The 12393-nt window shown below is 40.7% G+C and overlaps 1 protein-coding gene across 1 annotated transcript in view; it reads right to left on the bottom strand.

Moving 5' to 3' along the window:
• INTS14 (integrator complex subunit 14) overlaps nt 1-12393 on the bottom strand; it is a 32352-nt gene that overhangs the window by 947 nt on the left and 19012 nt on the right. Inside the window, exons 10-11 of the mRNA XM_081101838.1 lie at nt 4877-4995; nt 2791-2856 (exon numbers count right to left, since the gene is read on the bottom strand). Of these exons, the coding sequence (XP_080957964.1) occupies nt 2791-2856; nt 4877-4995 (185 nt within the window). The remainder of the gene's footprint in view (nt 1-2790; nt 2857-4876; nt 4996-12393) is intronic.

Genomic DNA, 12393 nt, shown 5'->3' with positions numbered 1-12393 from the left:
TTTTAATTCTCACCCAAGGATACTTTCCCCATTGATTCTTAGAGTGAAAGTGATTGGGTGAGGTGGGGAGGGGTGGTTAGAGAAAAACATCCATGTGAGAGGGACACATCAACTGGTTGCCTCCCACATATGCCCTGACTGGGGTGGGGATCTAATCTGCAACTGAGATACATGCCCTTGACCGGGAATTAAACCCAATATCCTTCAGTCTGAGAACCGATGCTCTAACCACTGAGCAGAACTTTGGCTAAAAGGTTTTTATTCAAAGGTATAACTGGATAAGTAGATTTGTTTAAAACCATTCTTGCGAAATACTTTTTAAGAAAATACAACCACCTTTTATCTGCAAATAGCACACATATGCCTCAACTATGATGACCTAATTTTTGCTGAATAATGTACATAATTAGGCAGAAATTATGTACACTGGTAGACTATCAAATTCTCAAAGCTTCATTTGTGGTCTCCACTTTTAAAAAATATATTTTTATTGATTTCAGAGAGGAAGGGAGAGAGAGAGAGAAACATCAACGATGAGTGAGAATCATTGGTCAGCTGCCTACTGCACCCTCCTTATTGGGTGTTGAGCCCACAACCCGAGTATGTGCCATGACTGGGAATCAAACCATGACCTCCTGGTTCAGGTGGATGCTCAACCACTGAGCCACACTGGCCTGGCCCCACTTCTTGACTGATTTCTACTCCCACTTCATCTTCTTCCATCTTGTTGACTTCCTGACCGAGCCAGTCAGCCATTTCTCTGGAATGAGTACATACTTTCTAAGTGCTCAGCTTAGAATAAGTTCTCATTGACCCCCAAACTTAAGTGAGCACCTCTCTATATAAAAGGCTAATATGCAGTGTCCCCTCAGGAGTTCAACTGGGAGATCAGGAACTCGATTGCTCGCTATGACGAATGCTGACCACCAGGGGGCGGCGCGGAATGAAGGAAGGCCCTGGGCGGCAGCTGGGGGAGGGAGGCCCTGGCCGGCAGCTGGAAGGCCCCCGATCGGCCTTGATCGCCTAGGGACCCTGTAATGAGAGTGTGATGACATAACTGAGAAGCAGTTCCTCTGTAGGTGATGAGAAAGCTCGGTAAGAAAGACCCTGACTGAAACAGGTCATCACCACCACAGTTAATGAGCACTCATGCAAATGTGTGAGGCACTTCGCATACATCATTTCATTTACTCATAACTCTAAGGAGGTTTTACTTTTCCTGTTACTCAGGTATGGGAAAGGCTTGTCCCAAACCTCAGAGGGCTCTTAGCCTCTCCTCTGAACGACAATGAACACACTGGAGGAGGCTCTGGAGGAGTCAGAAGCCTGACCAAAAGATAGCCACAAAAAGAAAGGTGGATCTGGGCTGGTGTGGTTCAGTTGGGTGGGCATTGACCTATGCACCAAAAGGTTGTCAGTTTGATTCCTGGTCAGGGCACATGCCCGGGTTTGGGCCTCGATTCAAGGTGGGGAGTGTGCAGGAGGCAGGCGATAGATATTTCTTTCTCACATCAATGTTTCTTTCTCTCTCTAGAAAAAAAAAGGTAGTGAATGGAAGCAGAGAAATAGGAAGTGCCCCATCAACCACTTAGCACACTTAGCAGCGTGATCTGGGCAATGTGTATAGCCTCACTGGGTCTCAGTGGCCTCATTTACAAAGTGAGAACGATAACCTCTTCCCTGCCCACTGCGGGGGCTGAAGCAATTGCCTGGTAGAGGCCCTTTCCAGCTGTGATATGTGGGATTATATAAATCCAGAAAAGAGAAATGGGCTCTCTGACCACTTCTCTATCATCTGTTAAATAAGTGAAAAGTTGCAAAGGCCAAAGTACAAGTGTGTCATCTTGAATAGAAGCTGATGATTGTGTGTAGAAAGCTCTGCAGGGAGAAGGACCACAGCCAGAATGGTCACCGAGGGCCTGTGTGAGCTGGCTTTCAGTTAGGGGGCATGGCAGGCTGGCCAGCTTGCTGGTGTTGAACTCTGATTAAGGTTGCTCTTCCTTGATTTCACCAGCTCACTACATAATTAGGTTTGAAGACAACAGTGACATAAAGGTAATGAAATAACATCCAGACAAAGTAGCATGTATGTTCTCTGGAAGAAATGCTAGCCTAGGGCTGTCCGTGTGTCCACATTTTAAGCTTAGCAAACTAGGATACAACTGACAACAGCATACCGCACACTGCTACTTAATTTGATTTCAGCCAAACACCAGAAGGACAGGGGAGAAATGAGTGAGCTTAAAGGCCCCACACTCCACCTCACCCCTTGTAACTTTATTCCTTCCACCAATGGTTCTGAGTTAGCTAGGTATGATTCCTGAGGGCCGTCCTTTTGCAATTCATAAATGTGCAATTTTAGAAGTCATTCCTGGGAGCAGCTTTTCTGGTACAGTAAGAATGTCCTGGGCAATCACCATCCCAGGAAGTCACATACAATGGCAGCCTGGGGTTAGGCTGGATACTCACATGGGAATGGTGAAAAGGTTAAGGGCTATGAGGGTTAAGGTCCTTTCCGCTCCTTCCTTTAGCCAGTCATAGCAGCACCAACACAGAGAAGCCCTTCTGCACAGAACCAGGCCATTTAAGCACTTCTAATTCTTGGATTTTAGGGCAAAATGGACCTATCACTTCTACTGACTTTACTGATGGAAAAAACTGAAGCACAAGCCATCTATTTCTAATACCTGTCCATGTTCACTCTATGACCCTACACTAACTGGTGAACCATTTATTTTTGGCACCCATCCCAGGGCTCACCCTCTTCCACTGTAATTCTGATAGTCTCACCTTATAGAACGTCTGTGTTTTTTCAGGTAATTTCCTTGCATTTCTTAAAATCTTCTGTACATCTGTCTATCAAGGATAAAGCAAATTCAACATTAGATTTCTGTGGTAAAGGGGAAAGAATACAAAAGGTTGGCTCTAAATGTTTAAAGAAATGAAAATACAAATAGAGCTGCAGTGTCAAAATAAGGATCCCTTCTGAATTAATGTCACTGTTCTGTTCAATATTAGTACAGCACCTCCCTCCTTCAAAGTGCTTGATAATAAATCCCTTGGTGACAGAAATTAACTTGTCTCACAAAAACACACCAAGTAATTATACATATGGCCAGCTGCTTTTTTGACAAGGTTGCCAAGACCATTCAATGGGGTAAGAATAGTTTCTTCTACAAATGGTGCTAGGGCAACTAGACAGACACATAGAAAAGAATGAAGTTGGACCCCTACTTCACACCAAAAAAGTAAATAAAAATGTATCAGAGACCTAAATGCAAGAGCTTAACTCTTACACTTCAGACTCTTAAAAGGAAACAAGGGCAACTCTTCATGACCTTGGGTTTGGCTATGATTTCTTAGTTACAACAGTACAGCACCTTAAGAAAAAAATTAATTTGTTGAATTTTCATAGCAGCATTATTCTGAATAGCAAAAAGGTAGAAACGATCCAAATGCCATCAACTGAATGAATGGATAAACAAAATGTGGCATGGTTATACAATGGAATACTATTCAGCCACCAAAAGGAAAAGTACTGATGTATGCTACAACATGAATGAACACTGACACTGTGCTTAGTGGAAGGAAACCAAACCAGAAAGGCCACATGTTATATGACTCCATTTATATGAAATATCCAGAATAGGCAAATCCAAAGAGACAGAAAGCAGATTAGTGGTTGCCAAGGGCTGGGGGAAGATGGGAAAATAGAGTGACTTGCTTAATGGGTACAGGGTTTCCTTTTGGGGTGATAATATATTCTGGAACTAGATAGTAGTAGTGGTTGAATAACATCGTGATTATACAAAATGCCACTGAATGGCATATTTAAAAATGGTTGAAATGGTAAATGTTATGTGTATTTCATCACAATAAAAAAAATACACCTAGCCTAAAATAAAAATTTTTAAATAATTTTAGAAAAATTAGGAGGGAAAAATCAGCTATCCCTCCAATAGGAAAGTGCTCAGGTCAGGGGTGATAGGAAAGAGGGAGAACCTGATTTCTCCACAAAGTGAAGAGACCTCTCTTCCCTTAGCCATGGCATGATGTGTCCAGTCTCTGTGAAAAGGGTGACTATGCCATCAACAGAAGCCACTTCTGTTGTCACGTGGCCTGATTACCTCTTCTCTTCTGGCTTAAGCTGGATTCATTGGAGGAACAAAGGAAGAAGAACAAAGGCTCAAAAGTGATTTTAAAAAATAGGTACAAAGGACTTTTTGGAAGAAGAAATGTCACTCAGTACCTTGCCTGAAAGTAGCATACCTTGGTAATAATCTACTTGCAGCTTTCCATGAAAGTGTTTTTGTGGAATTACAGTGTAATGCTATGGTTTGGGCTCTACAGTGGAAATGGAAGAAATAACCATATAAAGATTTTTACATCGTTCTCGAAATTATTGTTAAAGATAACAACCATTATATTATTCAATTTCTCAGCATGTCCAAAATTTCACATTAAAATTCAATGCCAAGGAAATGTGTCTCTCTAGAAAAACTGACATACTTCCTTTAATCAGACATATAACCCTCTATAACATAAAACCCTACCTGTTTCTTTTTTGACCTTGGTAGCTCAGAGCCAAATTGTTCAATATAATTATTTTGCCATGGGTTCCTGGAACAATTGTCTCCCCTCTTCCTCTAGGTTTTGTATTGCTCTAAATTTTGTAAAAAATGATTTTGCTGTATACATTTTTTACCGTAGGCCACCTCAAATCCTTTTTGGAAATAATGACACACATTAGAAGTAAATGAATTAGTAAGTATCAAAGGGAAGGAAAATCAGATCAAATGTCTGCCTGCCTGCCTGCCTGCCTGCCAGAATCCCTCCTCCTGTCCCCAGTAGAAAGCAATGTGAACGGTAATATTACCTGCAGGCCACTGGGTTTGATCCAGACAGTCACGTTCTGGGCATAACTGCGTTTGTTTTTGGGCTGCAGGGGGAATGGGCTCTTATTGTCATCCTCACCGTAAGGGTTTTCTTTCGCATCTTAAAAGAAAAAGACATTCTTGAAATGACATCTGGCAGAATACAATCAATTACATTTCCAATTAGGCTAGAAGCACTTTGAAATCATTCAATCTTCTATATCCTGTTACTTCCCTAATTAAGAAAATCTATTATCTTCAGTCAGGTTGGGGATCTTGTTCTCAATAAAATGCCACTGATGTAAGAGACCAAACAATCAACTAAGGCCCATGTAAGTGAAAAACAGCTTGATGTTTTTTAGAAACAAGCTTTACTTATTATTTGCTTTATGAATTAAAGTCAGAGAAGATAAAACAAATACATACAATAATACTAATGTACTATTTTAAAAAATAAACAAACTAAAACTCTGTATAGCTTAGACTAGCATTTTCCAACAGAACTTTCTGCGATGACAGAATGACAGCCACTAGCCCATGTGGCCACAGACACTTTTGTGTAGCTAGTGTGACTGAGGTACTGAATTTTACATTTTGTTTAATTAAATAGCCTCATGTGGCTAGTGGCTACTGGATTAGAGAGCATAGGTATAGACACTGGGAAAATTAAAAAAGGAAAATTATATATAGCCAAATTAAGAAAAGGGGCAAGGGAAGAAGTACTTTTTGGTGAAACATACCCCACCTTATTATGGTTTATTAGTTTATTGCTTCTAAAGGATTAAAGCCATATTGGTTTTATAGCTATGTGAATAAACAAGGGTTCCTGCTTTTCTACCTGCTTCCTGAGCCAATGAAACTGCCACAAACTTACAGGGCATACTTACATCTACTGGCTTGTCATTATTGTTACCACCTTCTGGGGTAGACAGAACAGGAATCATTTTCCCAACCAGGCAGGGAGCTTAAATCCTTTGCCCATTATTATGTGTCTACTGTGGCAGAAACTTTATACTTATTCCCCTCAATAAATTCTCTCAACAAACCTCTAAGGCAGGTTTTATTACCAATTATTACTTGTTACCATAATGACAATTCCAACCTCATAAGACTATTATGAGAATAAAATGAGATTATACATTTCATTGTGCCTAGCACAGTGCCGGGGACAAAGTTAAGTTCAATAAAAATGTTGGCTCTTACTATATACTCAAATTAGAATAACCTAACAGTATGTACGTATGATGTATGTATATGTATATAGAGAGAGAAAGAGAAAAAAGGAGAGAGGAAGGGAGGAAGAGAGAGAAATTCTGAAGGTAAGGTACTTCAAAAGCTGCTCTAAGATGATAATCATGTTTCTCAAGTCTATTGGAGAGAACCTGACATACCTATTATAGAATTGTCACATGATATACTAAAGGTTACTATGGGTGTTGCCCAAAGTCAAAATAGACATTTCATTGAAATATTTTTAACTCCAGACAAATACTAATGTGTATGCTGAAGAAATTAGTTTTTCTTACCCAAATGAACTGATATAATGTATTTAAAACAATGGAATCAGAACTTTTTAACAGAGTGCACTGAAGAAAAAAAGACTCAGAAATATTTTTTAAAAAGCACTTGCTAAAGCAAATGAGAAATCTATTTTTTAAATTAGGCATTTAAGATAAAATGACTTTAGAGAGAGAAGTACTAATTCCTAAGATACTATATCTTTCCATTGCTTTGCAAAATTCATCTTCTGCCCTGGCCAGTGTTGCTCAGTGGTTGGAACGATGGCCCAAGCTCTTAAGGGTCATGGATTCAATTCCTGGTCAAGGGCTCGTACCTGGGTTGCAGGTTTGATCCCCACCCCGGTCAGAGTGCACATGGGTGGTGGGTGCAGTGGCAACCAGTTGATGTGTCTCTCTCACATCGATGTTTCTCTCTCCCTTCCTCCCTTCCACTCTGAAAAGCAATGGAAAAAATATCCTCAGGTGAGTATTAATCAATAAAATAAAATAAAATATATCTTATTTTTTTTTGAAATTTTTAAAATATATTTTATTGATTTTTTTACAGAGAGGAAGGGAGAGGGATAGAGAGTTAGAAACATCCATGAGAGAGAAACATTGATCAGCTGGGGATGTGCCCGCAACCAAGGTACATGCCCTTGACCTGAATCAAACCTGGTGGGATTCTTCAGTCCACAGGCCGATGCTCCAGCCACTGAGCCAAACTGGTCAGGGCAAATCTATCTTCATTGCAGATAAGCTGTAAAGAATATCTACATAAAAACAGACATATGAGCCCAGCTGGTATGGCTCAGTGGTTGAGCATTGGCCTATGAACTGGAGGTCATAATTTATTCTCGGTCAGGGAACATACCACGATTGTAGGCTCGATCCCCAGTAGGGGGCGTACAGGAGGCAGCCAATCAAATATTCTCTCATATCATTGATTTTTTTCTCTCTCTCCCTCTCCCTTCCTCTCTGAAATATGTGTGTGTGTGTGTGTATTAAACAGACATATGAAAGAAAAATAATTTAAGTTGTTTTACCAAGAATTCTGATTTTTTTCAAGAAGGAACTAGATAGTAGTATCCTTAATAAGATAGCAGAGTCATACTCTTCAAAAATAAGTAATTACAAAATAACACATATTTTTCAACCCAAGTCATTATGCTCAATTAATATTTGACAAAGGAGTTAAGAGCATACAATGGAGTCAAGACAGTCTCTTCAATAAATGGTGCTGGGAAATTTGGTCAGATACACGCAAAAAAAATGAAACTAGATCAGCCGTGGGCAAACTACGGCCCGCAGGCCGAATCCGGCCCATTTGAAATGAATAAAACTAAAAAAAAAAAAAGACCGTACCCTTTTATGTAATGATGTTTACTTTGAATTTATATTAGTTCACTCCATCCATGCTTTTGTTCCGGCCCTCCGGTCCAGTTTAAGAACCCATTGTGGCCCTCGAGTCAAAAAGTTTGCCCACCCCTGAACTAGATCATCAACTTACACCATAAACAAAAACAAAACTCAAAATGGCTAAAGGTCTTAAATGTAAGATGGGAAACCATAAAAATCCTACAAGACTCCATAGGCAGCAAAATATCAGACATATGTTGTAGCAATAACTTTACCAACACAGCTCCTAGGGCAATGGAGACTAAGGAGAAAATAAACAAATGGGACTACATCAAAATAAAAAGCTGCTGCACAGCAAAAGAAAGCATCAACAAAACAACAAGAAAGCCCACTGCATGGGAGAACATATTTGCCAATGTTATCACCGATAAGGGTTTAATCTCCAAAATTTACAGGGAACTCATACAACTTAACAAAAGGAAGATAAACGATCCAATCAAAAAATGGGTAAAGGACCTAAGTAGACACTTTTCAAAAGAGGACATACAGAAGGCTGAGAGACATATGAAAACATGCTCAAAGTCACTAATCATCCAAGAGATGCAAATCAAAACAACAATGAGGAACCATCTCACACCTGTCAGAATGGCTATCATCAGTAAATCAACAAACGACAAGTGCTGGCGAGGATGTGGAGAAAAAGGAACCCTCGTGCACTGCTGGTGGGAATGCAGACTGGTGGAGCCACTGTGGAAGCTAGGATGGAGTTTCCTCAAAAAGTTAAAAATGGAGCTCTCATTTGACCCAGTAATCCCACTTCTAGGAATATATCCCAAGAAACCAGAAACACCAATCAGAAAGGATATATGCACCCCTATGTTCATAGCAGCATAATTTATAATAGCTAAGATTTGGAAACAGCCTAAGTGCCCATCAGCAGATGAGTGGATTAAAAAATGGTGGTACATCTACACAATGGAATAATACGCTGCTATAAAAAAGAAGGAACTTTTACCATTTGCAACAGCATGGATGGAACTGGAGAGCATTATTCTAAGCGAAATAAGCCAGTTAGAGAAAGATAAATATCACATGATCTCACTCATATGTGGGATATAATGATCAACATAATCTGATGAACAAGAATAGATCCAGAGACAGATGGCAGGGGAGGTGGGGGGTGGGGGTGGGTTTAGAGATCAACCAAAGGACTTGTATGCATGCATATTTGCATAACCAATGGACACAGACACTGGGGCGGTGGGGGCTTGCCTGGGGTGGGAATGGTTGCGGGGGGGGGGGGGGTGTCAATTGGGGAAAAAGGAGACATGTGTAAAACTTTAGACAATAAAAAAACAACAACACATATTTGTATGCATGATATTTGGACTTGTATACGGAACTGGTATTATACCTAGTGATCACTGCTATTCTAACTGAAGTTAACCAGAAACCAAACAAAGGGAAAGCTTCAGGTATAACAAAGCAACACTTTCAATAAACCTTTTAAATTAAAAAAAAAAAAGCTCTTATTGCCTTCATTGAAAAGAAGAACAGACCCAGAGGGAGGAAAATAATAACTTGAATATAAGGCAGAGTAAACAGCAGTCCAATTTGAATGAAGAATGCATGTAACAAGCCAAGCACTGCTGGTTGGAAGCCAGATCAGAAAGAAATGTGAATGCTACTAACTTAGATTATGGACAGGCATCTGTGGTGAAAACTATCACAATAGTCTAGGCCAGGGGTGAGCAAACTTTTTCTGTAAAGGGCTTTGTGGGTGATATGGTCTCTGTTATAACTACTCTACTCTGCCACTGGAGCAGGAGAGCAGCCATAGACAATACGAAAGGAATGAGTGTGCCATTTGTAATAAAACTTTACTTATAAAACAGACAGTGGGCTAGTTTGACCTGCAGGCCATAATTAGCTGACCTCTGACCTAAGTGAAAGGTAAAGAAAGCCAGAACAAGGCAAGAGCAGTGAGAATGAAAGGCAGAATGAATGTAAGGATGCTAGAGAGACTAGATGAAGGTGAGGAATCGTTGCACACGCACACGCACACGCACACGCACTTCCTCTGCTCTTGTGTTCTCCTCCAACTGTTGGTGGCCAAACTTGTCATCTTCATTTCCTCATATCTAATTCACTCCCCAACCTATGTCCTGGCTAACTATCTACTGAAGCTACTTTTATGAAGCCACCAATCATTTCCTGTCAAGATCAAATGACTCCTGATTTATAGTGTCCTCTTCTTTCCTCATGGTTTCTGGTCCTTCCTAAAACTCTTCAATCTTTAAAACACTCATTCCACAGTGTGTTTCAGATTTAGTTCTCAGGAGGCTGGTCACTCTGCTGGCCTTCCTTCAAAGGAGATAAAATCCTCTCATGATTTGGAAACTGCTTTTCAAATCATGATCTCATCGTCAGCGGGGGATTTCTGTGGAAGTCCTTTTGCCCTGGGCTGTAGGGGTGTCCCTACAAAGCCACTGTATGGCCTTCAGGAGGATGCACCAAGGTTGCACTGCTTCAGAACCAGGTCTGTATTGTTTGGTTTTAGAAATCCCCATTTCAGAATGGGCAGTATCAGTCTGCATGGTGCAGGGCTCGGGCTTCCATTTCTCAGAGAAGACTTTTAAATTTCTTTATATCCAGAAAAGTGGGTAGAAGAAAAAAGTGTAGAATTTTTCTTGCCATCCTCTCACTGAGAGGGTAGACCTTCCACATTCTCAGCTTTACTCACAGAGCTCAATTCTTTGTCTTGTTTGGAACCAAAGTCATGTCTCCTGTCCCAGCATGAGCTTTAAAACCCCAGCCCCTGGATCCTAGCTCAAAAGTAGCCAAACTATGGCCTGTTGCCTGTTTTTGAGTTAAGAATGGTTTTTATGTTTTCAAATGCTGGGCAAAGAAATCAAGAGAATAATATTTCATGAAATATACATGAAAATTATATAAAATTCAAATTCTGGTGTCCATAAGTAACATTTTTTGGAATACAGTCACTATCATTTATGCACATATTGTGCTACAATGGCAGAGCTCAGTAGTTATGACAGAGGCCATACGGTCTGCAAAGCCTAAAATATTTACTATCTTGTTCTTTTCCTGAAAAAGCTTTCTGAACCTTGGCCTACCATCTGGGCCTATATTTAGTCCAAATCTTCTCTAGGCTTCAATGGCAAAAGGCATCCTTAGAGCTCAGCTGACAAGCATGCACGAGTGTACGACACACTGTACTTCCTTCTTGAGTCTCTATTCTCTTGGCTTCTGCGACATCACTTCTACTTTCCCTTTCATCTGCCTGTTCCCTCTCATTTTCCTTTACTAGCACCCTTTCCACTGTCCCCTATAGTTGTCCCTTTCTAAGGGTTTGGTCCTTGGCTCTTTTTCCCCTTAATCTGTATACTTTGCTAAGGCTAGAGCTTCTTACAGAGTGTAGATCACCTGGATTGTAATGATGTGGGTAATATTAAAACTGTAAGTTCCTGGGCCTGAATCCAGACCTACTGAATCAGAATCTCTGTATGTGGGGGCCCAGAAAACAGAATTTTTATACAAGTTCTCCAGGTTTATTTTTGCACATGAAAATTTTGGCCCTAAGTAATCTGCTTCATTCTCACCATTTTAACAATCAGTGATGTGCTTGTAATGAAAAGTTGTATTTCCAACTCTGCCCTCTCTCCTGACTGTAGGTTCATATAGGAATTGTCTCTAGGCACCTCCATCGGAATCTCATAGGCATAAACCCTACATGCACAAAAGAAATTCTTCCCAAATCTACTCTTCCTCCTCTGTTCTCTGTTTTGTTTTGTTTTAAATATATTTTATTGATTTCTTACAGAGAGGAAAGGAGAGGGACAGAGAGTTAGAAACACCGATGAGAGAGAAACATCGATCAGCTGCCTCCTGCACACTCCCAACTGGGTATGTGCCTGCAACCAAGGTACATGCCCTTGATCAGAATCGAACCTGGGACCCTTCAGTCCGCAGGCCAACGCTCTATCCACTGAGCCAAACCGGTCAGGGCTGTTCTCTGTTTTAATTAATAGTACCACCTTTCACCCTGCAGCCCAGGTCAGGAACCTGGGATCATTCTTAATTCTTCTCTTTCCTTTTTCTTTGTAAATACTAGTATGACTTGCCTGGATCCCATCCATTGTCCCCAGCCACTACCCCTTGTTCTGGCTCTCACCTTCACATCTCCAGGACTATCATAGTCGACTTCTTACTACAGGATGTCCTCACCTTTTCAAATCCGCATTTCACAGTTATCTTTCTAAATGCAAATTTACTATTACTCACTTGGCTTTCGGTCATATTGCACAATACCAGGGGGCACTAGTACCTAGACTACAAAGTTTTCTAACTGGTACCTCCACAGTTCTCATTATAGACAGAAGGATCTGATATATTACTCCCCTTTGGTGGCTTTCCAATATCAGCAGAATAAAGTTTCAGCTCTTCACATTTCAGATGAGGCCTGCCCTGCTCCAGCCACGGCCAACCTCTAACCTACCCTCTGGCCTTCCAACCCCTCCCCCGCAGTTTGTGCTCCTTTCTTTTCTATAAGGATTCCATTTGTCCAGGATGCCCTTTTTTCCTTCACTGGCTCACCAAATTCCTCTGTCTTTTCTTTTTCCCCCCAAAAGTTGGCCAGGGTC

Source organism: Myotis nattereri (genome assembly GCF_964212035.1).
Source record: "Myotis nattereri genome assembly, chromosome: 1".
NCBI lineage: Eukaryota > Metazoa > Chordata > Mammalia > Chiroptera > Vespertilionidae > Myotis > Myotis nattereri.
The sequence above is the reverse complement of the archived record's forward strand: the minus strand, read 5'-3'. Positions and strand labels throughout refer to the sequence as shown.